At 39.7% G+C, this 23,461-nt stretch overlaps 1 protein-coding gene across 1 annotated transcript in view; it reads left to right on the top strand.

Moving 5' to 3' along the window:
• The window catches only part of KIAA0319L (KIAA0319 like), a 336,519-nt gene that overhangs the window by 44,721 nt on the left and 268,337 nt on the right, over positions 1-23,461 (top strand). The window contains exon 3 of the mRNA XM_053706996.1: positions 11,241-11,401. Coding sequence (XP_053562971.1) covers positions 11,269-11,401 — 133 coding nt within the window. The 5' untranslated portion in view covers positions 11,241-11,268. The remainder of the gene's footprint in view (positions 1-11,240; positions 11,402-23,461) is intronic.

The raw sequence follows: 23,461 nt of genomic DNA, 5'->3' as shown, positions 1-23,461 counted from the left end.
GGGCGCGGTCTGGGGATCCCTGAAAGCTCAGGGTCTTTGGTCTCGGGTAGAATCTCTTCTACCGATTAATATTCTGGAACTGAGAGCGATATTCAATGCTCTCAAAGCTTGGCCTCAGCTAGCGAGGGCCAAGTTCATACATCAACCATCAGGGGGGAACAAGGAGTTCCCTAGCGATGGAAGAAGTGACCAAAATCATTCTATGGGCGGAGTCTCACTCCTGCCACCTGTCTGCTATCCACATCCCAGGAGTGGAAAATTGGGAAGCGGATTTTCTGAGTCGTCAGACATTGCATCCGGGGGAGTGGGAACTCCATCCGGAAATCTTTGCCCAAGTCACTCAACCGTGGGGCATTCCAGACATGGATCTGATGGCCTCTCGTCAGAACTTCAGAGTTCCTTACTACGGGTACAGATCCAGGGATCCCAAGGCGGCTCTAGTGGATGCACTAGTAGCACCTTGGACCTTCAAACTAGCTTATGTGTTCCCGCCGTTTCCTCTCATCCCCAGGCTGGTAGCCAGGATCAATCAGGAGAGGGCGTCGGTGATTTTGATAGCTCCTGCGTGGCCACGCAGGACTTGGTATGCAGATCTGGTGAATATGTCATCGGCTCCACCATGGAAGCTACCTTTGAGACGAGACCTTCTTGTTCTAGGTCCGTTCGACCCACTCCAGCTGACTGCTTGGAGATTGAACGCTTGCTCTTATCAAAGCGAGGGTTCTCAGATTCTGTTATTAATACTCTTGTTCAGGCCTGAAAGCCTGTAACCAGAAAAATTACCACATAATTTGGTATATCTGTTGGTGTGAATCTGCAGGATTCCCTTGGGACAAGGTTAAGATTCCTAAGAGTCTATCCTTCCTTCGAGAAGGATTGGAAAAAGGATTATCTGCAAGTTCCTTGATGGGACAGATTTCTGCCTTGTCTGTGTTACTTCACAAAAAGCTGGCAGCTGTGCCAGATGTTCTAGCCTTTGTTCAGGCTCTGGTTAGAATCAAGCCTGTTTACAAAATTTTGACTCCTCCTTGGAGTCTCAACCTAGTTCTTTCAGTTCTTCAGGGGGTTCCGTTTGAACCCTTACATTCCGTTGATATTAAGTTATTATCTTGGAAAGTTTTGTTTTTGGTTGCAATTTCTTCTGCTAGAAGAGTTTCAGAATTATCTGCTCTGCAGTGTTCTTCTCCTTATCTGGTGTTCCATGCAGATAAGGTGGTTTTGCGTACTAAACCTGGTTTTCTTCCAAAAGTTGTTTCTAACAAAAACATTAACCAGGAGATAGTTGTGCCTTCTTTGTGTCCTAATCCAGTTTCAAAGAAGGAACGTTTGTTGCACAACTTGGATGTAGTTCGTGCTCTCAAATTTTACTTAGCAGCTACTAAGGATTTCAGACAAACTTTGTCTTTGTTTGTTGTTTATTCTGGTAAACGGAGAGGTCAAAAAGCAACTTCTACCTCTCTCTCCTTCTGGATTAAAAGCATTATCCGATTGGCTTATGAGACTGCCGGACGGCAGCCTCCTGAAAGAATCACAGCTCACTCCACTAGGGCTGTGGCTTCCACATGGGCCTTCAAGAACGAGGCTTCTGTTGATCAGATATGTAAGGCAGCGACTTGGTCTTCACTGCACACTTTTTCTAAATTTTACAAATTTGATACTTTTGCTTCTTCTGAGGCTATTTTTGGGAGAAAGGTTTTGCAAGCCGTGGTGCCTTCCATTTAGGTGACCTGATTTGCTCCCTCCCTTCATCCGTGTCCTAAAGCTTTGGTATTGGTTCCCACAAGTAAGGATGACGCCGTGGACCGGACACACCTATGTTGGAGAAAACAGAATTTATGTTTACCTGATAAATTACTTTCTCCAACGGTGTGTCCGGTCCACGGCCCGCCCTGGTTTTTTAATCAGGTCTGATGATTTATTTTCTTTAACTACAGTCACCACGGTAACATATGGTTTCTCCTATGCAAATATTCCTCCTTAACGTCGGTCGAATGACTGGGGTAGGCGGAGCCTAGGAGGGATCATGTGACCAGCTTTGCTGGGCTCTTTGCCATTTCCTGTTGGGGAAGAGAATATCCCACAAGTAAGGATGACGCCGTGGACCGGACACACCGTTGGAGAAAGTAATTTATCAGGTAAACATAAATTCTGTTTTTTTTTCTTTCATGATTCAGATAGAGCATGAGATTTTAAGCAACTTTCTAATTTGCTCCTATTATCAATTTTTCTTTCTTTGTGATATTTTCTAGTCAGCTTTTTACAGCTATGCTGCAGCACTTTCAAGTGTTTCAACATTTGGGTATCATGGCCCTTTAATACTGGCCTTTAATTCATTAAAGTTTTACATTCACTTTAAGATTGAAAAAGAACTAATGACATATCAGTTCCTGGTCTATATGTGCAGGTTTACATAGACTGCATCCAACAAAAACATTTTTAACACCAATCCACAAACAGGGCCTATATTTTAGGATAATGTTTCTTTTATAACCACATAACTATTGTGAATGAGTGAACTGTGTTGCAGCATAGAAGCCTTCAGTCTAGTGTCTTATAGATACTTGAGTTTTATGTTTAGAAATGATACAGCTGAGAACTAGAACAAACTTCATGGAATGGTGCCATGCCTTGCAATGCCTTATTGTTCAGAGGACAGAGATGTGTGTTTGTGTATGGGGTCACCATCAGCAGAGTGACCTAGGACACGCTGTGCTCCTTAGCACACACTGATATCTGACCGGTAACCATTTTTAGTGCCTTGTCAAAGATAAAAGTAACACCGCTTAGTAGGAACGTAATGTCTTTATTTAAATTTATTTATTTTTAAAGGGACATGTCAAAATACAATTTGCATGATTCAGATAGAGCACACAATTGTAAACAACTTTTACATTTACTTCTTATTATCTTGGTATCTTTAGTTGAAAATAATATGTACATATCCTCAACAGCAGCAATATACACCCCTGGTGACTGGTGGTTACAAGTTTATGCGTCTTGTTTTTGGCTCACCTAAAAGGGACATTAAACACTTTAAAATTATAATATAAAATGATAAATCACATATTTAAAAATAAAATAAAAAAATCTGCAATATACTTCATTATTTATTTTGTCCCCTTTTCCTGTAATTCCATTCTGAAATTGTGAGCTTTTCAGTTCCTGTTAGAAATTGAAGTGCAGAACACTGTTATATTCCACACAGCTATTGGCTGCACACCATAGTGACCTATTTATTACTGTCCCTAATTGGCCACAGCGGAGAAGGTAACCTAAGTTACAACATGGCAGCTCCCATTGTTTTATAGACACTAAAACTTTACACTTGTTTTGTCAATATTTAAACAGCTAATGAAATGTTAAAAAATACATCTACACATTATTCTCAGACTAATCTTTTCTTTGAATGTATCCATATTCTATTTATCATTTATTTAGTGTTTAATGTCCCTTTTAATAGTGTTCATTTGCACATTTATATGCGAGCAATAGAGCAATAATAAAATGCTCTAACATATAAGTGAATTTTATTTTTGCACTTTTATGTTCCTTTTAGCCCTATTTTGTAGTCCCTTAGGGGACACTAAACCCTACAAAAGTTCGATATAATGATGAATTCAAACAACATGCAGATAGGTTTTATATATTTATTAGTTGTATAATTAGTTAAAGGGATATGAAACCCAAAAACTTTCTTTTGTGATTCGGACAGATCATACCATTTTCAAACAAAAGTTTTCAATTTACTCCTATTGTCAGATTTGTTTAGTTCCCATGATATTCTGTGTTGAAGAGATACCTGGGTAGGCATCTATAGTGCTGCCATATAGTGCTCTTGCAAATGGATACCATGCTTGCAAAACTGCTGCCATATAGTGCTCTAGAAATGGTCCAGCTCCTAAGCATATGTCCCTGCTTTTCAACAAAAGATACCTAGAGAATTAAAAAATTGTTAATAAAAGTAAATTAGAAAGTTGTTTAAATTTGCATGCTCTATCTGAATCATATCCCTTTAAGAAATAAGTGTAAAGATTTAGTTCATTTTAGTAATTGGCACTGCCATCACCATGTTGTAGCTAAATTATCCTTGGTTAAAAAAGCCTGATCTCTCCTGCTAGGCCATTTAGGGACTATTATAAATGAGCTGAAAAGCAATATCTGAGGGTTTTGTGTTCCTTTAATATATAAACCCTCTGTTATATAAATTAATGTAAACTTTTGCTTAAAAATAAATAAATGTATAGCTTTACTATATAAAATGTTTTTTTTTTGTACAATATACCTTTAAATTCTGTTATAATAAATCCAAACAAAGATGTATTGCCGTTACGTTCCAAACCTGTTCTAATCCTTTGTATTCAGCCTCAGTGACTATAAAAAGCACATTCTAGTTTATGAAATGTGTGTTTTTTCTAAATGAATTGTGCTCACCTGGGAGTTTCTGGGTAAAACACAGCTGTTTCCACTGAGTCCTTGGGGCACTGAAGGGTTATGCAAGGAACAGATAATCTTTCAGCAACTATTGTGAGACGATTAAAGGGACATTACACATACACAAAGAAAATATTGTAATGTATTAGAGCATTTTATTTTTTCACTATTGTGTTGTATTTAACTCCAGTAAACACATACAGGTGGCCCTCGGTTTACAACGGTTCAATTTACACCGTTTCAGAATAACAACCTTTTTTTAGCCAGTAGGTGGAGCTGTCCGCTTGTGTTGCAGCAAAGCCAAGCAAGCTGAAATGAATCAGTTTAACCAGATCTGAGCTATCGAACAGATTTCAAAGGAACAAGATCTTCCTGTCTATAAATCAGTCCAGATTGGAATGCATAGAAAGAACTGTTTGCAGAAAAATGCAAGTGAAGTCTGTGTTGTGTGATTATTTTATTAGGTTTATAATGCTGTTTAGCAAATGTTTTTGTTCATTTAACTTAGTTTAATTATATATTCTGTGTTGTGTGATTATTTTATTAGGTTTATAATGCTGTTTAGCATTTGAAGTCTTCATTTCAAAGCTTTAGAAATAATGTATTAGATGTTACTTATGACAATTTTGAGAGGGGCCTGGAACCTAACTCCCTCACTTCCCATTGACTTACATTATAAACTGGGTTTCAATTTACAACGGTTTCGATTTACAACCATTGCTTCTGGAACCTAACCCCGGCATAAACTGAGGGCTACCTGTACTTTATTTCCTCTCCAGAAAGGCAACACACTACTGGTACCTTGCTGAACACATCTGGTAAAGCTAGGATTCCCATCTTAGCCAAGTTTTCCTGGACACTTATGAGTTACACAATGTGCAGGGTGTGCAGAGGGCAACATGCATTGCTCCTCTGGACAGCACACAAATAGTGACCCTGGACAGAACAATTCATGTTTCTTCCTGCACACCCTGCAGCATGTGTAACTCATAAGTGTCCAGGAAAACATGGCCGAGGGGGCAACCCTAGGTGAGGCAATGAAGTGGCATATGTGATGTTAAACCTATACAACATGTAATGCACAGTAAAAATAAACACTTGATAATGTGGACAGGGCAGTAGAAGAACTACAATTTTTGGATTTAAAGGAACATTTTTTCTTTCATTTGCCTACAAATGTAAAGGGACAGTACACTGTAAAATTGTTTTTATATGAATGTATTTTCAATGACTTATACCAGCTGCAGAGTATAAAATGTTTGAGAGTTTGCATTTTCAGGTTTATTTATGTATATGAAGTAGCTGGTTTTGTGCTTTGAACCCACAGCCCATTACAATGGGTTGAGCTTCAGGTAATATCAGATCTCATTATGTTATCACTTTGTGTACACACACTTGCTTCCTTATCTTATATTTGTCTGGAAAACCAAAGCTCAATACTTAGAGAGAACAATGGAAAATTATCATTTTATTACTTAGAGGGAGGCTGAACCCAAATTTTTATTTCATGATTCAGATAGAGCATGCAATTATAAGCAACTTTCTAATTTACTCCTATTATCAAATTTTCTTCCTTCTCTCGGTATCTTTATTTGAAATTCAAGAATGTAAGTATAGATGCCGGCCCATTTTTGGTGAATAACCTGGGTTATTCTTGCTGATTGGTGGATAAATTCATCCACCAATAAAAAAAAGTGCTGTCCAGAGTTCTTAAACAAAAAAGAGCTTAGATGCCTTCTTTTTCAAATAAAGATAGCAAGTGAACGAAGAAAAATTGATAATAGGAGTAAATTAGAAAATTAAAATCGCATGCTGAGTCACGAAAGAAAACATTTGGGTTCAGTGTCCCTTTAACTATCATGCACCCCACTGAGAGTGTAATCTCTTCTGCTGGCTGTGTTTACTTAGGCTATTCAATAGAATATACTCCAGTATAGAAGCTTTCAGTATAGGTTGGGATACCACTGGCTAAATTGGTTATTTCAAAGGCCAAAATAGGGGTAAAGGAGCTACTTGTAAATAATTTAATACACTTCAGCAGGTAAAATGAATCATTGGGAACAATTTAAAGGGTAGAACATTTTTGGGTGAACTGTCCCTTCAAACAACTTTCCAATTTACTTCTTTCATAAAATTGCTTCATTCTTTTGGTATACTTTGTTTAATGAGCAGCAATGCATTACAGGGAGCTAGCTGAATACATCAGTGGAGCCAATGACAAGAGGCATGTATGTGCAGCCACCAATAAGCATCTAGCTCCCAGTAGTCAATTGCTGCTCTTGAGTCTACCTAGGTATGCTTTTCAACAAAGGATGCCAAAAGAACAAAGTAAATTAAATAATAGTAAACTGTAAAGTTGCTTACAATTTCCTGCTCTGTCTGAATCATGAAAGTTTAACCCCTTAATGACCACAGCACTTTTCCATTTTCTGACCGTTTGGGACCAAGGCTATTTTTACATTTCTGCAGTGTTTGTGTTTAGCTGTAATTTTCCTCTTACTCATTTACTGTACCCACACATATTATATACCGTTTTTCTCGCCATTAAATGGACTTTCTAAAGATACCATTATTTTCATCATATCTTATAATTTACTATAAAAAAAATATAAAATATGAGGAAAAAATGGAAAAAAACACACTTTTTCTAACTTTGACCCCCAAAATCTGTTACACATCTGCAACCACCAAAAAACACTCATGCTAAATAGTTTCCAAATGTTGTCCTGAGTTTAGAAATACCCAATGTTTACGTGTTCTTTGCTTTTTTTTTGCAAGTTATAGGGCAATAAATACAAGAAGCACTTTGCTATTTCCAAACCACTTTTTTTCAAACTTAGCGCTAGTTACATTGGAACACTGATATCTTCCAGGAATCCCTGAATATCCCTTGACATGTATATATTTTTTTTTAGAAGACATCCCAAAGTATTGATCTAGGCCCATTTTGGTATATTTCATGCCACCATTTCACCGCCAAATGCGATCAAATAAAAAAAATTGTTCACTTTTTCACACATTTTGTTACAAACTTTAGGTTTCTCACTGAAATTATTTACAAGCAGCTTGTGCAATTATGGCACAAATGGTTGTAAATGCTTCTCTGCAATCCCCTTTTTTCATAAATAGCAGACATATATGGATTTGGTGTTGCTTTTTGGTAATTAGAAGGCCGCTAAATGCCACTGCGCACCACACGTGTATTATGCCCAGCAATGAAGGGGTTAATTAGGGAGCATGTAGGGAGCTTGTAGGGTTAATTTTAGCTTTATTGTAGTGTAGTAGACAACCCTAAGTATTGATCTAGGCCCATTTTGGTATATTTCATGCCACCATTTCAACGCCAAATGCGATTAAATAAAAAAAAAAGTAAAATTTTTCACAATTTTAGGTTTCTCACTGAAATCATTTACAAACAGCTTGTGCAATTATGGCACAAATGGTTGTAAATGCTTCTCTGGGATCCCCTTTGTTGAGAAATAGCAGACATATATGGCTTTGGCGTTGCTTTTTGGTAATTAGAAGGCCGCTAAATGCCGCTGCGCATCACACGTGTATTATGGCTAGCAGTGAAGGGGTTAATTAGGTAGCATGTAGGGAGCTTGCAGGGTTAATTTTAGCTTTAGTGTAGAGATCAGCCTCCCACCTGACACATTACACCCCCTGATCCCTCCCAAACAGCTCTCTTCCCTCCCCCACCCCACAATTGTCCCCGCCATGTTAAGTACTGGCAGAAAGTCTGCCAGTACTAAAAAAAAAAGCTATCCTTGATAAAACATAAATAAAAAAAAATGCATATTTACATATGCTGCTCTGGAGGATCCCCCCTTAGCCCCCAACCTCCCTGATACCCCCCAAACAGCTCTTTACCCATCCCCCTCTAACTTATTAGTAGCCATCTTTGGTACTGGCAGCTGTCTGCCAGTACCCAGTTTATAGTAAAACATTGTTTTATTATTTTTTTAAAATAATTTTCTGTAGTGTAGCTTGCCTCCCCCCCCCAAAAGACCAACCCACCACCCCTCCCAGATCTCTTAGATCGATATATATATATATATATATATATATATATATATATATATATATATATTTGGCAATCACTGCCACTTTTCCCCCATAAATGTTCTGAAGTGTAGCGGTTCCCACCCGCTTCCTACCCCCCCCCCCGCGCGCGCGCGCACCCTCGTGCACGTGCGCGCACCCGGCGTTCCCGCCCACGATCCCGCCCCCCGCCACATCATACGGCCCATCGATGGCCGCCCACCCGCCTCCCAGACTGGCTCCCACCCACCAACGAAACCGGCCATCGATGTCCGGTACAGAGAGGGCCACAGAGTGGCTCTCCCTGCATCGGATGGCCAAGGGGGGTTATTGCAGGATGCCTCGATGTTGAGGCATCACTGCAATAACCGGAAAGCAGCTGGAAGCGAGCAGGATCGCTTCCAGCTGCTTTCCAGACCAAGGACGTACGCCACACGTCCTCGGTCATTAAGTGTATTTTTTTAGAGGACGTGTGGCGTACGTCCTTGGTCGTTAAGGGGTTAATGTTGACTTTACTGTCCCTTTTTAAAGGGACTTTTTTAATGCATTTAAAGTAATGCAACAGATCTGTAAAAAGCTGACTTTAAAAGATCACCTGAACATCTCTATGTAAAAAAGAAACATTTTACTTAAACATTTCTGTGTAATTCCGAGCTACTCTTTTTATTGTCGTCTGCATGGTGAAAAAACTCCCAGCCAATCTGCTTCATTGGTGTTTAGTTCAATCTCATAGGATTTCACCTAAATCTTTTCTTAAACTAAGAAGGGAAATAATGTGACTGGGCTTGCACATGCCAGATGTGCATATTGCCTTGAAAGTCATGTGACTAACATATTGATTGCATACTTCAGGGACACTAAACCCACATTTTTTCTTTCATGATTCAGATAGAGAATACAATTTTAAACAACTTTCCAATTTACTTCTACTATCTAATTTGCTTAATGTTTTAGATATCCTTTTTTGAAGAAAGAGCAATGCACATGGGAGAGCCAATCACATGAGGCATCTATGTGCAGCAACCAATCAGCAGCTACTGAGCCTATCTAGATATGCTTTTCAGCAAACAATATCAAGAGAATGAAGCAAATTAGATAATAGAAGTAAATTAGAAAGTTGTTTAAAACTGTATGCTCTTTCCCAAGCATGAAAGAAAAAAATTGGGTTTAAAGTCCCTTTACAATGAGATGTGGCTGCTGAGGATATTTTGAGGTAAAATATCTTACTTTTTTTACATGGTAGATGTTGGGTGATAATTTCTAGTCTGCTTTTTACAGATGCAGCATTATTTTAAGTGATTTCAGCATTAGGTTATATCCAAGGGAGGCTATGGAACATCCATTGGAATTCAGAACCTAAACCCTCCTACATACTGCACACTGATTGGTTGCTATGTGCAAGAACTTTATTTCTGTCCCCAATTGAGCAAAATGAAAGTAGGCAAGATAAGCGACACTTGAGGGGCTCCCATGATTGATCCTTAAAGAGATAGGACAGTCAAAATTAAACTTACATGATTCAGATATTGCATGTAATTTTAAGACCTTTTTAAACTTCTATTTTCAAATGTACTTTGTTCTATTCTCTTGGTATCCATTGTTAAAAAAGAATATGTTCATATTCTACATTGGTGATTGGTGCCTGCACACTAGGGACTCCATTTATCAAAGGCTGAGTGGACGAGGTTTGCGGTCTTAAACCTTGTTTGCCCAGCCTTGCAGCGGGTGGGCAACAGTGCGCTGTCCGCAGTTAACATTGCACCATCCTCTGATTGGTGCATGGCCAATCGTGCACAAGAGGGGGCTGTCCATCATCTCGATTGGATCGAGATGAAGTGGCACGGATAGGTTAAGTACTTAACTAGCGTTTCAGGCTCTCTCTGCGTGAGACTGGAGCTCGGAAGCAGCTACCGCTGCTTGATAAATGGAGCCCTAGGGCTGTGAGATAAGAAAAAAAATAATCATGATTTTTTTATTAATTATTGCGATTGCTATTTTAATTGCGATTTAATAAAATATTTTTTGAACATACATTTTTGTTCAAAACATCAGTTTGTTCCCCTTGCAGTTTGCACAGCAGTGTAAATAGGCTAGAGAAAAGGGCACCGCCAGACCGCCACCTTCTTTGTCTGTGCACACCTCAGTACTGGAGCAATAAACCATGAGGCAAGTAAAACGGCGCCTGTAGTGTTATGTACTGTGACACTTCCTGGTCCACTCCCCCTGGAGGAATGATCAGTGCTGCTGCTGGCCTGGAGCATTGGTGTGACTGACTTGACGTGTTAAGGGAGCCATTTTGAGCATTTTTTATGTTTTTAATAAAATTAAATTGCAGCCTCATGTGATTCCGATATTGCATAGTCTCGTAGTTGTATTAATTGCATCATGTGATTAATTGCACATCCCTACTGCAGACATCTCTTGTGATTGGCTGACTAGATGTGTTCCGCTAGCTCTCAGTAGTGCATTGCTGTTCATTCAGTAAAGGTTATCAAGGGAGTGATGCAAATTTGATAATAGAAGTAAATTGGAAAGTTGTTTAAATTGTATGTTATATCTGAATCCTGAAAGAAAAAAATGTACATTGACACATAACTGCAATTAGCCCCAAAACAGCTTCAATTTAATCCTTTTTTTTCATGCAAAAAAATATTTTAACATGTTTAAAAACTTCAATCATGTAATATGAGTTAAATGTTATTTTTAATGTGAAATATTTATCTTGTGGTCTGTTACTCTGTGTCTATTTAATCTCTCTATAATTTCAGACTCCAGGCCACAGACGGAAACAAAAAGATGAACCTCCCAGAATCACTGACCTCTGACTTCCGAACAACTCTAATATACCCTGAAGCCAGAAAATCTATCTGGATCAGGTGCCTGCACCTGTTTTACTTCACATACCTGAGTGTGCTCTGCTCTGTCACAGGTGAACACTTTGTATGAATACAGACAGTATAGCAAAATCTCCCAGTGCAGGAATATATTTCATGTTTTTAATACGTTCATTTTTGCTGTGTGTATTAAGGATGTATAATTGTCACATTTTTTGCTATAGGGTAAAAAAATAAAATAATAATTCTTGAACATTACAAAGTTTTTAAAAATTAGTAATGGAAAAGTCAAAATGAAATCTTGAAATTCTTAAAAATCCTAAAAAGTTTGGGTGTGTTAAAGCGACATTATAATACAGCTTTCATGCAGTTGCTACTGCTGGTTGGCACACCGTCTGGTTCTGCTCAGGGTCAGAAGTTTTTTTTTTCATCCTAAGTGGTGCTTTAACTATGTGTTTAAACCTGTTTGCAGGGTTAACCACTTTGGGTCTGATTCTCAAAAACATGCCGGCATGGAAAGAAATCATCTTATTTTATTAAGCATTACATTGTAAAGTAAGTGTCTCTCCATCACATAAAGCATATTCGTGAACTCCCCTTAATGAGATACACAATTGCCAATGTAAAAATTGGCTTTAAAACAATCCCTGAGGGCCTTGTAGTACTTACAAAAAAACAGCTAAGGAAAAGCTGCTGAAAGAATACACTTAAAGCACTGAAATCCCACAAAAAAATATATATTTTAGGTTGGGGTTATGTCAACAAAAGAGGTTAAAAATACAAACGTTATTCAATATAGATCTACTGACACATTATTTTAGCAGTAAAAGTCCTATACTGAGCATGGGCAATGAACAGACTTCAGCTAGAACAGCTTTAGCGCCATTAGGACTACATGGAACGTCCTAGCCATTCTGCTGTACTGAAGCAGTAATGGCTTCCTAACTCGGATCGCTGGCTAGAGGGCGTGCCTAGCACTTCCCCCTGACCCGATCCCATCATTGAAATTACGCAATCACATGTACGATCGCGTGGTTTACATTTTTTACTTATTTGTTTACATCAGAAATAAGTACCGGCGGTAAGGGGTTAATATACTTTATTTAAAAGAAACTAAAAAAACAAAACATCTTAATAATTTTACGGACTTACCATTTTCAAAATGTACACAAGGATGATGCACATATGACTAGAGCAGTGAATCACACTTTCTGTGCCAAGTTTTCTGCTTATTGAAGACCCTGTTGCTATCAGTTGCAATCTGTGTGTAATCGGAAATTAGCCCCACAAAATGATAGGGACAGATGCATTGCGACAGCTCCCAAGTTATAGCAGTTAGTTTCTATTACAGTAATAGTTTGGTATCTCATGTGCTGTGAAGTGCTTCCTCTGTCAGTTTGCATACTCTGACTGTTTATCTGGTGTAACAAAGATAAATGATCCATATCACTGAGTAAGACCCCTCTGCAGTATAGCATTATATTGGTCTGGGCTGCCTCAGCAAATGTCCCTTACTTTGATTTGATCCCTCCTAACTACATCATGGCCTACCTTCTGTTATCAACCCAGTCTGTGAGCTGGGCCCTCCATTGCACTGCTTTACCCAACCCCCATCTGCTATTGAATGGACATTCTAGTAAAAAAAAAAAAAAAAGTGACTTTAATTATATAACATTATTTTGTAGGTTTACTGGTCCTTTTAAAGCAATAATTTTTTTAACACAATTTGCAGTTTTTTTTCCCCCTCCTCTTATCTCCTCTGCTCAGATCAGCTAGGGACAGGTATAAATGAGCTAATACCTTGATCAAACAAGGTTAGGATTCTAAAGTACGCACTTCCACTTCTAGTGGGTGTTGGTAAAAAAACTGAAAAAGGAGACTAAATAAGCAATGAATTTATATTGGAAAGGCTTCTTTTTATTATTATTAATAATAATAATATTATTATTAACACCTAATTCAACATTTTATGGTTAACGTTGAGTTTTTATGTCTCTAACGTTTTTTAAAACAATATTTTACAGGGACTTAGATTAATCATTTCTCAAAATGTGCACTGTAACTTCTTAATCTAGCTCTGCTCAAATTTTTGGTGAGCTACAACAAAAGTGCCGATTGGAGAACAGTTCAAACCATTAGCTCACCAAAAATATGAATTTAGAAGTAGGCGACCGGAGTGTGGGGTATTAGAATGGCACGGTTAGATTAAAAAGTAAGTTACAGCTCATCTTTATTAGAAATGATTAGTTAAAGTTCCTGTAAAATATTACTTATATTTCCTTCCTAAGATAGGGAGAGTCCACAGGTTCATTCCTTACTGTTGGGAAATACAACACCTGGCCACCAGGAGGAGGCAAAGACACCCCAGCCAAAGGCTTAAGTATTTCTCCCACTTCCTCATTACCCTAGTCATTCTTTGTCTCCGTCAGGTTAGGAGGAGGCAGAGAAGTGTCAGAAGATTCAGAGCGTCCTGAAAAAGGGTATCTGCATTTCGAGATAGGACTGGAGTTTTAAGTAGTCATGTTAACCTCTCGGTGAGAGTATTGATGAAAGTTAGAGTCTGGAGATGCAGGGAAAGTTTTTCTGTGAAACTATCCAGGCTACTGCTAACAGCTCCTAAGCAATCAGTGTTGACGAGTTTCACTGCCGGCTTTCTCTCTGTCTCTCAAGTCCATATCAGGAGCGCTGCTATAAAACTGTCACACTTGAGAGGCTGTGTTCTGTTCCACAGCATGGATCCTGGAGGTAAGATTGTTTCAATTTTTACACATCATACCTGTTTATATTGTGAGGAGGCCGTTTTTTTTCCGTCCACTCAATTATGTTCCACATGCCTTACACTGTTATAAAGTCTAAGAAGGGAGACAAGCCTGCTAAGGCTCTTAGTCCCTCTGAGCCGCCTACCTCTCAGGACTCGGCGTCCAGTGAGATTACTACCCTTGCTACATTATCCACTCCACATGCAGTTCTCCGTAGCACATCTAATCCTCCATCCGGAGGGGGCCTTCTTCCTGCGGACTTTGCCGCGAAGTTACAAACAGCGGTGTCTGTGGCCCTCAGTGCATTACCTCGCTCTAACAAACGCAAGAGAAATGTTAATCATAGCTCTCCTGACCCAGAGTCATCTTTTTATTGGATTTAGCTATTATGTCCCAGTTATCCGATGATGAGTTAACCTCTGTAGCTTCAGAGGTTGAACTTTCTGGGTTCGGAGTCCTTAGCGTCTAAGCCTCCTACTGCGGAGGAACCGTTCTTAAGATTTAAAATTGAGCACTTGCGTTTTCTATTAAAGGAGCTTCTGTCTACGTTAGAGGTTCCAGAGGCCAGGCTGCCTGAAGAACCTATGATACCTAAATTAGACAGAGTTTACGAAGACAGGAAAGTTCCTTTTGACTTTTCCTGTGCCGGTTAAGATGGCGAACATTACTAAGAAAGAATGGGAAAGAATTTGTTCTTCCTTTTCTCCCTTGTCTACTTTAAAAAGTTGTTCCCGGTCCCGGACTCTCAACTGGATTTGTGGGGCTCCATTCCTAAGGTGGATGGCGCTATCCCTGTTTGCTAAACGTACTACTATAACTCTTGGGGATAGTTCTTCGTTCAGAGAACCGATGGATAAGAAAATGGAAACCTTTCTGAGAAAGATGTTTCAACATACGTGATTTTTGTTTCAATTGGCGGCTGCAGTTGCTGCGGTTGCTGGAGCGCCTACATACTGGTGCGACTCTGTCGGAACTCATTGGAGTTTCATTGGAGTCTACATTTAGCCACCATTAAGCAAGCATAACCCAGGTTCTCAACCAAAAATGGGCCGGCTCCTATGCTTTACATTTCTGCTTTTTAAATAAAAATAGCAAGAGAACGAAGAAAAATTGATAATAGGAGTACATTAGAAAGTTGCTTAAAATTGCATGCTCTATCTGTATCGTGAAAGAAAAAAATTGGGTTTAGTGTCCCTTTACATGTTATAAAGTATGTTTATAGAACAATGTTGATTGTGCAAAGCTGGGGAATGTGCAGTAAATGCGTTATCTATCTTTTTAAGCAATAACAATTTTGGTGTTGACTGTCCCTTTAAATCCAAATAGGGTCATATATATAGCAGGGTTATAGCCTTGAGAAGTCAGCGGGGTGCATTTCCAGGTCTAAGAGATAGAAACTTCTCTATTTTCAGAGCTAAATTACATGAAAAGGGGCAAAATAAATAAAGAAAATATATTGCAAAGTTCTTTCATTATACATAACTAAACATTCTAGGTATAAATCTTAATGTCCTTTTAAATGATATGGAAGTTCTAATTAGAAACAAGAATCTGGTCAGATCATACCGTATGTCCGTGGAGTGGTTTTGGAGGGGGAGGTTAAGTGTGTAAACTACTTCAAGGCCAGTACTTATTCCACTTAAAGACCAAATATTACAGTTCAGTTCCAGTAAGAATTTGTACAAGCTGGAAAATGAGGCAATAATTCAACAATAAGCAACTTGACAATTACTAGCCAGAAGTCATGTATTGCTTAGCAGCTTTCTAGCAGTTGAAACCAGACTCTTCCAGAAAAAAAAATCTAAAGTAAAAAAGAGGTAACTAATGTATTTGTATAGATCTTAGTGATGGTAAACTCTCCCCTTTTTAAAATTAGATCCGAAATGTTAGTGATATTTTAGATAGAGTTTATATCTTCAGTCGTAATGAAGATGCGTCATTACTTAACTTTTTAATATAGATATGAGATTCAAATTCCCCACGCTCCGCCACCCACTTCAAAAGTTAATTGTCTAATCAGCACTCTAGCTACGGTGGTGGTGGAACGGGAAATTCGCATCATAGATGTGCAGCCGACAAACCTGCAGCAACTACGTGATGCTATCATGTCAATATGGACCAAAATGTCTGAGGAATGTTCCCAACACCTTGTTGAATCTATGCCACGTAGAATTAAGGCAGTTCTGAAGGCAAAAAGGGGTCCAACCGATACTAGCAAGGTGTACCTAATATTAAAGTGGCCGGTGAGTGTATATATAAGTGCATTGGAGCCCTTTGCAGTTAAGTAGATGAAAAGATTTAAGATCATATTTATGCAATATTCATATTTAAGAAAGTGCTATTGTGTGTATTTACTATTCACATAGTATTCATGGTAAGCAATAACTGACCCAAACAGTGAAAAGATTAGGATTTCACCATTTATTGATGGGAGTTGGAGACTGTACCAGTAAAATAAGAGAGTCTAGTTTTAAGAAATTAAGTGACGTAATTGTTGCTCCCATGAATAAATACCAGTATTCGATAACACTACACCAAGATCCCAGTTGGTTGCATTTATTATTTACCTCCTAGTTTCAACGGGTCAGTCCTTATGACTCTACGACCCAAATCACTGATAGTCAATGCTTGTGGCACAGTGATGACTGCTGATTCTGACTGAGTTCCCCGAACCATTTTTATGCTCACTCTGAGGGGAGACATGGTAGTGTGTACGGGAGGTAGCTTGTATATTCCTGTTCTTAATCGCTCCTGTTCTGCCCTGTGTGCCTTGGTGCCACGGTTATGATTAACGCTTTCCTGGTCCTGCTTTGCTTCTGTTACTGACTCTGTGTCCTGGTTCAGTCTTTTCTTCTTTTTTCTTCCACTATTATTACCAGTTCCTTATAGCCCCGGTTCTGCCCTGCACTGTCACTGCTGCTGTCAGTGTTTTGTCAGATGACACCTTTAAAGGGACACTGAACCCAAATTTTTTCTTCCGTGATTCAGACAGAGCATGCAATTTTAAGCAACTTTCTAATTTACTCCAATTATACATTTTCTTTGTTCTCTTGCTATCTTTATTTGAAAAAGGCAGCCAAGCTATTTTTTTTTGGTTCAGACCCTGGACAGAGCTTGTTTATTGGTGGGTGAATTTATCCACCAATCGGCAAGAACAACCCAGGTTGTTCACCTAAAATGGGCTGGCATCTAAACTTACATTCTTGCATTTCAAATAAAGATACCAAGAGAATTAAGAAAATTTGATAATTGGAGTAAATTAGAAAGTTGCTTAAAATTGCACACTTTATCTGAATCGCAAAAGAAAAAAATTGGGTTCAGTGTCCCTTTAAATTCCTCTCACCGCAGAGTGTTTTTGGATTGGATGAATAAAGCTATTTTGGCGTGTCACTTAGTGTGGCTTCCAATCGGAGGGTTGTGTGGTAGTTGCAATTCATTTTGAGTTTAGAGGAGGGGGCGTTCAGGGACGAACAAAGTACCTGTATAGCATTTTGTGATAATACTGCCCATGTCAGCTATGCTTGCCAATTGCGATCAGAATATAAAAAAAAACTACTTTTGCATTGCTGGTATTTGTAATGCCGGCACAGTGTGTGTTTATGTATATGTGTGTATGTATGTGTATTTTTTTATTTATATGTATATATATACATACATACATACACGGAAGGAGACTGCACTCCAAGACCGGACCAGGTACACATCCAATGACTCAGAAACATCCCAGCCCTGGGTGCTTAAATAGCACCCCAAAAAGCTGTGCTGTCCGGAATGGGTGCAAGAAATATAGGGGGATTACAAACAAATAATAATACAACACATAGAGACACCCAGCACTCACCAGCTAGCTCACAGCTAAGATAAAATCACAACTGGAAAAGTTAGTTACCGCATCTGGCCAAATGGGAAAATCTCAGGCACCACGTCAAGGTCCTTTCCACTGCCTGAGTCCCTAACACAGCCACACAATGCGCGCTCACAAAGCCAAACAAACTGAGAACAAAGGAGGGGTGCACAGGTATATGTAATCGCCCAGAGAAATACAAAACACATTCCGGACTGGGGTTAACTGCCTGTGACTCTGGTGACAGCACAGCTTTTTGGGAGTGCTATTTAAGCACCCAGGGCTGGGATGTTGCTGAGTCATTGGATGTGTACCCGGTCCGGTCTTGGAGTGCAGTCTCCTTCCGTATTTTGTATTTCTCTGGGTGATTACATATACCTGTGCACCCCTCCTTTGTTCTCAGTTTGTTTGGCTTTGTGAGCGCGCATTTCTTGCCCATTTTGCAGAGAATATGAATGATAACTCAAAAACTTTTCTTTCGCTCATGGTTAGTGTTGGCTACAGCCATTTATTATCAACTGTGTTTACTCTTTTTAAATCATAATGATAACAGAAACTACCCAAATGACCCTGATCAAAAGTGTACATACCCTGGTGATTTTGGCCTGATAACATGCACACAAGTTGACACAAAGGGGTTTGAATGGCTATTAAAGGTAACCATCCTCGCCTGTGATCTGTTTTCTTGTAATTAGTGTGTGTGTATAAAAGGTCAATGAGTTTCTGGACTCCTGACAGACCCTTGCATCTTTCATCGAGTGCTGCACTGACGTTTCTGGTTTCTGAGTCATGGGGAAAGCAAAAGAATTGTCAAAGGATCTGCGGGAAAAGGTAGTTGAACTGTATCAAACAGGAAAGTGATATAAAAAGATATCCAAGGAATTGAAAATGCAAATCAGCAGTGTTCAAACGCTAATCAAGAAGTGGAAAATGAACGGTTCTGTTTGATACATACTGCATTCATCTTGCCATCAATTCTGACCAAATTTCCTGTGCCTTTGTAGCTCACACATCCCCAAAACATCAGCGATCCACCTCTGTGTTTCACAGTAGGAATGGTGTACCTTTCATCATAGGCCTTGTTGACTCCTCTCCAAATGTAGCGTTTATAGTTGTGGCCAAAAAGCTCAATTTTGGTCTCATCACTCCAAATGACTTTGTGCCAGAAGGTTTGAGGCTTGTCTCTGTGCTGTTTGGCGTATTGTAAGCGGGATACTTTGTGGCATTTGCGTAGTAATGGATTTCTTCTGGCGACTCGACCATGCAGCCCATCTTTCTTCAAGGGCCTCATTATTGTGCATCTTGAAACGGCCACACCACATGTTTTCAGAGAGTCCTGTATTTCACCTGAAGTTATTTTTGGGTTTGTCTTTGCATCCCAAACAATTTTCCTGGCAGTTGTGGCTGAAATTTTAGTTGGTCTACCTGACCGTGCTTTGGTTTCAACAGAACCCCTCATTTTCCACTTCTTGATTAGAGTTTGAACACTGCTGATTTGCATTCTTAATTCCTTGGATATCTTTTTATATCCCTTTCCTGTTTTATACAGTTAAACTACCTTTTCCCGCTGATCCTTTGACAATTCTTTTGCTTTCCCCATGACTCAGAATCCAGAATCGTCAGTGCAGCACTGGATAAAAGATGCAAGGGTCAACTTTCTCTTGTAAGATGTATCGAGTCCACGGATTCATCCTTACTTGTGGGATATTCTCCTTCCCTACAGGAAGTGGCAGAGAGAGCACCCACAGCAGAGCTGTCTATATAGCTCCCCCTTAGCTCCACCCCCAGTCATTCTCTCTGCCTGCTTAACTGCTAGGAAGGGCAAAGAGCTATGTGGTGACTATAATGTTAGTTTTTTATTTCTCAAGCAAAAGTTTATTATTTTAAATGGTACTGGTGTGTACTATTTACTCTCTGGCAGAAAAGGGATGAAGATTTCTGCAAGGAGGATGATGATCTTAGCACTTTGTAACTAAGATCCACTGCTGTTCTCACAAGGCCTGAAGAGTACTGGAAAACTTCAGTTGGGAGAACAGTTTGCAGGCTAAGCTGCATATGAGGTATGTTCAGTCTATATTTTTCTAGACAGACTGTGTTAATTCTAGAAAAGGCTGGCTATATCCCCATGAGGGAAGGGTAAGCTGTATTCAGACATTTTAATAGGAATTTCAGCTTGCTTGAAGGGCTCATTAGTTACTGGTGACACTGTTAAGAAAAAACGTTTTGTGTATTGATGCAATTATAACGTTTTCTGAAGGGACTAAAGGGCTGGTGACATTGTTAGGAAAAAACGTTTTGTTTATTGATGCATTTATAAAGTTTTTTGAAGGGACTAAAGGGGTCATTGTGGCTTGGTTTTGAGTTTTGTAACTTACATGGTTAATTAAGAGACACTCTGGTGTTTCTCTGATAGGCCTCAAAACATTGAGTGATGTGGGAGGGGCCTATTTTCGCGCCTCAGTTGCGCAGTTTCCTTTCCTCTGAGACATATCACTGCTTCTCCTGAGTTTCCTGCTGTGTTTGAGGGCTGTTAAAGAAGTTTTTTCCCCACAAATTGTTCTGAAGGGCAGGTAGGAGCCACAGCAGAGCTGTGGCAAGATGCTGAAAGTCTTTTTTTTACTGGGTTTAACGTTTTTTCAATCCGTTTTTGCCATTAAGGGGTTAATTGTTTATTTGCATAGCTGTGCAACGTTACTAAGTCTTTATAATGCTACTGTAAAAATTTCGTTAAGTTTACTGCTTTTTTACACTGTTTTGCAGAACTGGTGCAGCTTTTTTTCTCTTAAAGGCACAGTACCGTTTTATTTCTAAGTGTTTTTTACAGTGTTTTCCAAGCTTGCTTGTTACATTACTAGCCTGTTTAACATGTCTGACACCAAGGAAAATCCTTGTTTAATATGTTTGGAAGCCATTGTGGAACCCCCTCTTAGAATGTGTCCCAATTGTACTGATATGTCTATAAACTATAAACATATATATTAGCACTTAAAAATAGAGCAATAGATGATTCTCAGTCAGAAGTAAATGAGGGTTCGCCATCTAGCTCTCCCCAAGTGTCACAACCAGTAACGCCCGCACAAGTGACGCCACAGTTATGAATACAACCCTCACAGAGGTTTTATCTAAACTGCCTGGTTTTCAAGGAAAGCGGGACAGCTCTGGGTTTAGAAAAAATGCTGAGCCGTCTGACGCTTTAGTAGCCGTATCTGATATGCCCTCACAATGCTCTGAAGTAGGGGTGAGGGATTTGTTATCTGAGGGAGAAATTTCTGATTCAGGAAAGATGCTTCCTCAGACAGATTCTGATATGACGGCCTTTAAATTTAAGCTTGAACACCTCCGCTTTTTGCTCAGGGAGGTATTAGCGACTCTAGATGATTGTGACCCTATAGTGGTTCCAGAGAAATTGTGTAAAATGGATAAATACTTAGAGGTTCCTGTTGACACTGATGTTTTTTCCAGTCCCTTAGAGGATTGTGAATATTATAACTAAGGAGTGGGATAGACCAGGCATTCCGTTCTCTCCCCCTCCTGTTTTTAAGAAAATGTTTCCCATGTCTGACACCATGCGGGACTCGTGGCAGACAGTTCCTAAGATGGAGGGAGCTATTTCTACTCTGTCTAAGCGTACAACTATACCTATTGAAGACAGTTGTGCTTTCAAAGATCCTATGGATAAAAAATTAGAGGGTCTCCTGAAGAAAATTTTTGTTCATCAGGGTTTTTCTCTCCAACCTATTGCGTGCATTGTTCCTGTAACTACTGCAGCTGCTTTCTGGTTTGAGGCTCTAGAAGAGGCTCTTCAGATGGAGACTCCATTAGAGGATATTATGGACAGAACCAAGGCCCTTAAGTTGGCTAATTCTTTTATTACAGATGCCGCTTTTCAACTGGCTAAATTAGCGGCAAAGAATTCAGGTTTTGCCATTTTAGCATGCAGCGCGTTATGGTTTAAGTCCTGGTCTGCTGATGTGTCATCTAAATCTAAACTTTTGAACATCCCTTTCAAAGGAAAGACCCTATTCGGGCCTGAACTGAAAGAGATTATTTCAGACATCACTGGAGGGAAAGGTCATGCCCTTCCTCAGGATAGATCAAATAAGATGAAGATCAAACAAAATAATTTTCGTTCCTTTTGGAACGTCAAGAGTGGTTCCGTTTCAGCTTCTTCTGCTACAAAGCAAGAGGGGAATTTTGCCCAATCCAAGTCAGTCTGGAGACCTAACCAGGCTTGGAACAAGGGTAAACAGGCCAAGAAGCCTGCAGCTGCCTCTAAGACAGCATGAAGGGGTAGCGCCCGATCCGGGACCGGATCTAGTAGGGGGCAGACTCTCTCTCTTCGCTCAGGCTTGGGCAAGAGATGTTCACCATCCCTGGGCTTTAGAAATTGTGTCCCAGGGATATCTTCTGGAATTCAAAGACTCCCTTCCAAGGGGGAGATTTCATATTTCTCGATTGTCTGTAAACCAGACAAAGAGAGAGGCGTTCTTACGCTGTGTAGAAGATATTCTAACCATGGGGGTGATCCGCCCAGTCCCAAAAGAGGAACAGGGGCTAGGGTTCTACTCAAACCTGTTTGTGGTTCCCAAAAAAGAGGGAACTTTCAGACCAATCTTGGATCTCAAAATTCTAAACAAGTTCCTCAAAGTTCCATCATTCAAGATGGAAACCATTCGGACTATTCTGCCTCTGATCCAGGAAGGTCAATATATGACTACCGTGGACTTAAAGGATGCGTATCTACACATCCCTATTCACAGAAATCATCATCAATTTCTCAGATTTGCCTTTCTAGACAGGCATTTCCAGTTTTTGGCTCTTCCCTTCGGGTTAGCCACAGCTCCAAGAATTTTCACAAAGGTGCTAGGGTCCCTTCTGGTGGTTCTACGACCTCGGGGCATAGAAGTGGCGCCTTATCTAGATGACATCTTAATCCAGGCGTCGACTTTTCAGCTAGCCAAGTCTCACACAGACATTGTGTTGGCTTTTCTGAGATCTCACGGGTGGAAGGTGAACATAAAAAAAAGTTCTCTCTTCCCTCTTACAAGAGTTTCCTTTCTAGGGACTCTGATAGATTTGGTAGAAATGAAAATATTTCTGACGGAGGTCAGAAAATCAAAACTCTTAACCACTTGCCAAACTCTTCATTCCATTCCTTGGCCATCTGTGGCTCAGTGTATAGAGGTAATCGGACTCATGGACATAGTTCCTTTTGCGAACCTACACCTCAGACCACTTCAACTATGCATGCTCAAACAGTGGAATGGGGATTATGCAGATTTATCTCCTCAACTGCATCTGGACCAGGAGACCAGAGATTCTCTTCTCTGGTGGTTGTCTCAGGACCACCTGTCTCAGGGAATGTACTTCCACAGGCCAGAGTGGCTCATTGTAACGACAGATGCCAGCCTGCTAGGCTGGGGTGCAGTCTGGAACTCCCTGAAAGAACAGGGCTTATGGTCTCGGGAGGAATCTCTTCTTCCGATAAACATCCTAGAACTGAGAGCGATATTCAAGGCGCTTCAGGCGTGGCGTCAGCTTGCTGCAGCCAA

Source organism: Bombina bombina, chromosome 3, assembly GCF_027579735.1.
Source record: "Bombina bombina isolate aBomBom1 chromosome 3, aBomBom1.pri, whole genome shotgun sequence".
NCBI lineage: Eukaryota > Metazoa > Chordata > Amphibia > Anura > Bombinatoridae > Bombina > Bombina bombina.
The sequence above is the reverse complement of the archived record's forward strand: the minus strand, read 5'-3'. Positions and strand labels throughout refer to the sequence as shown.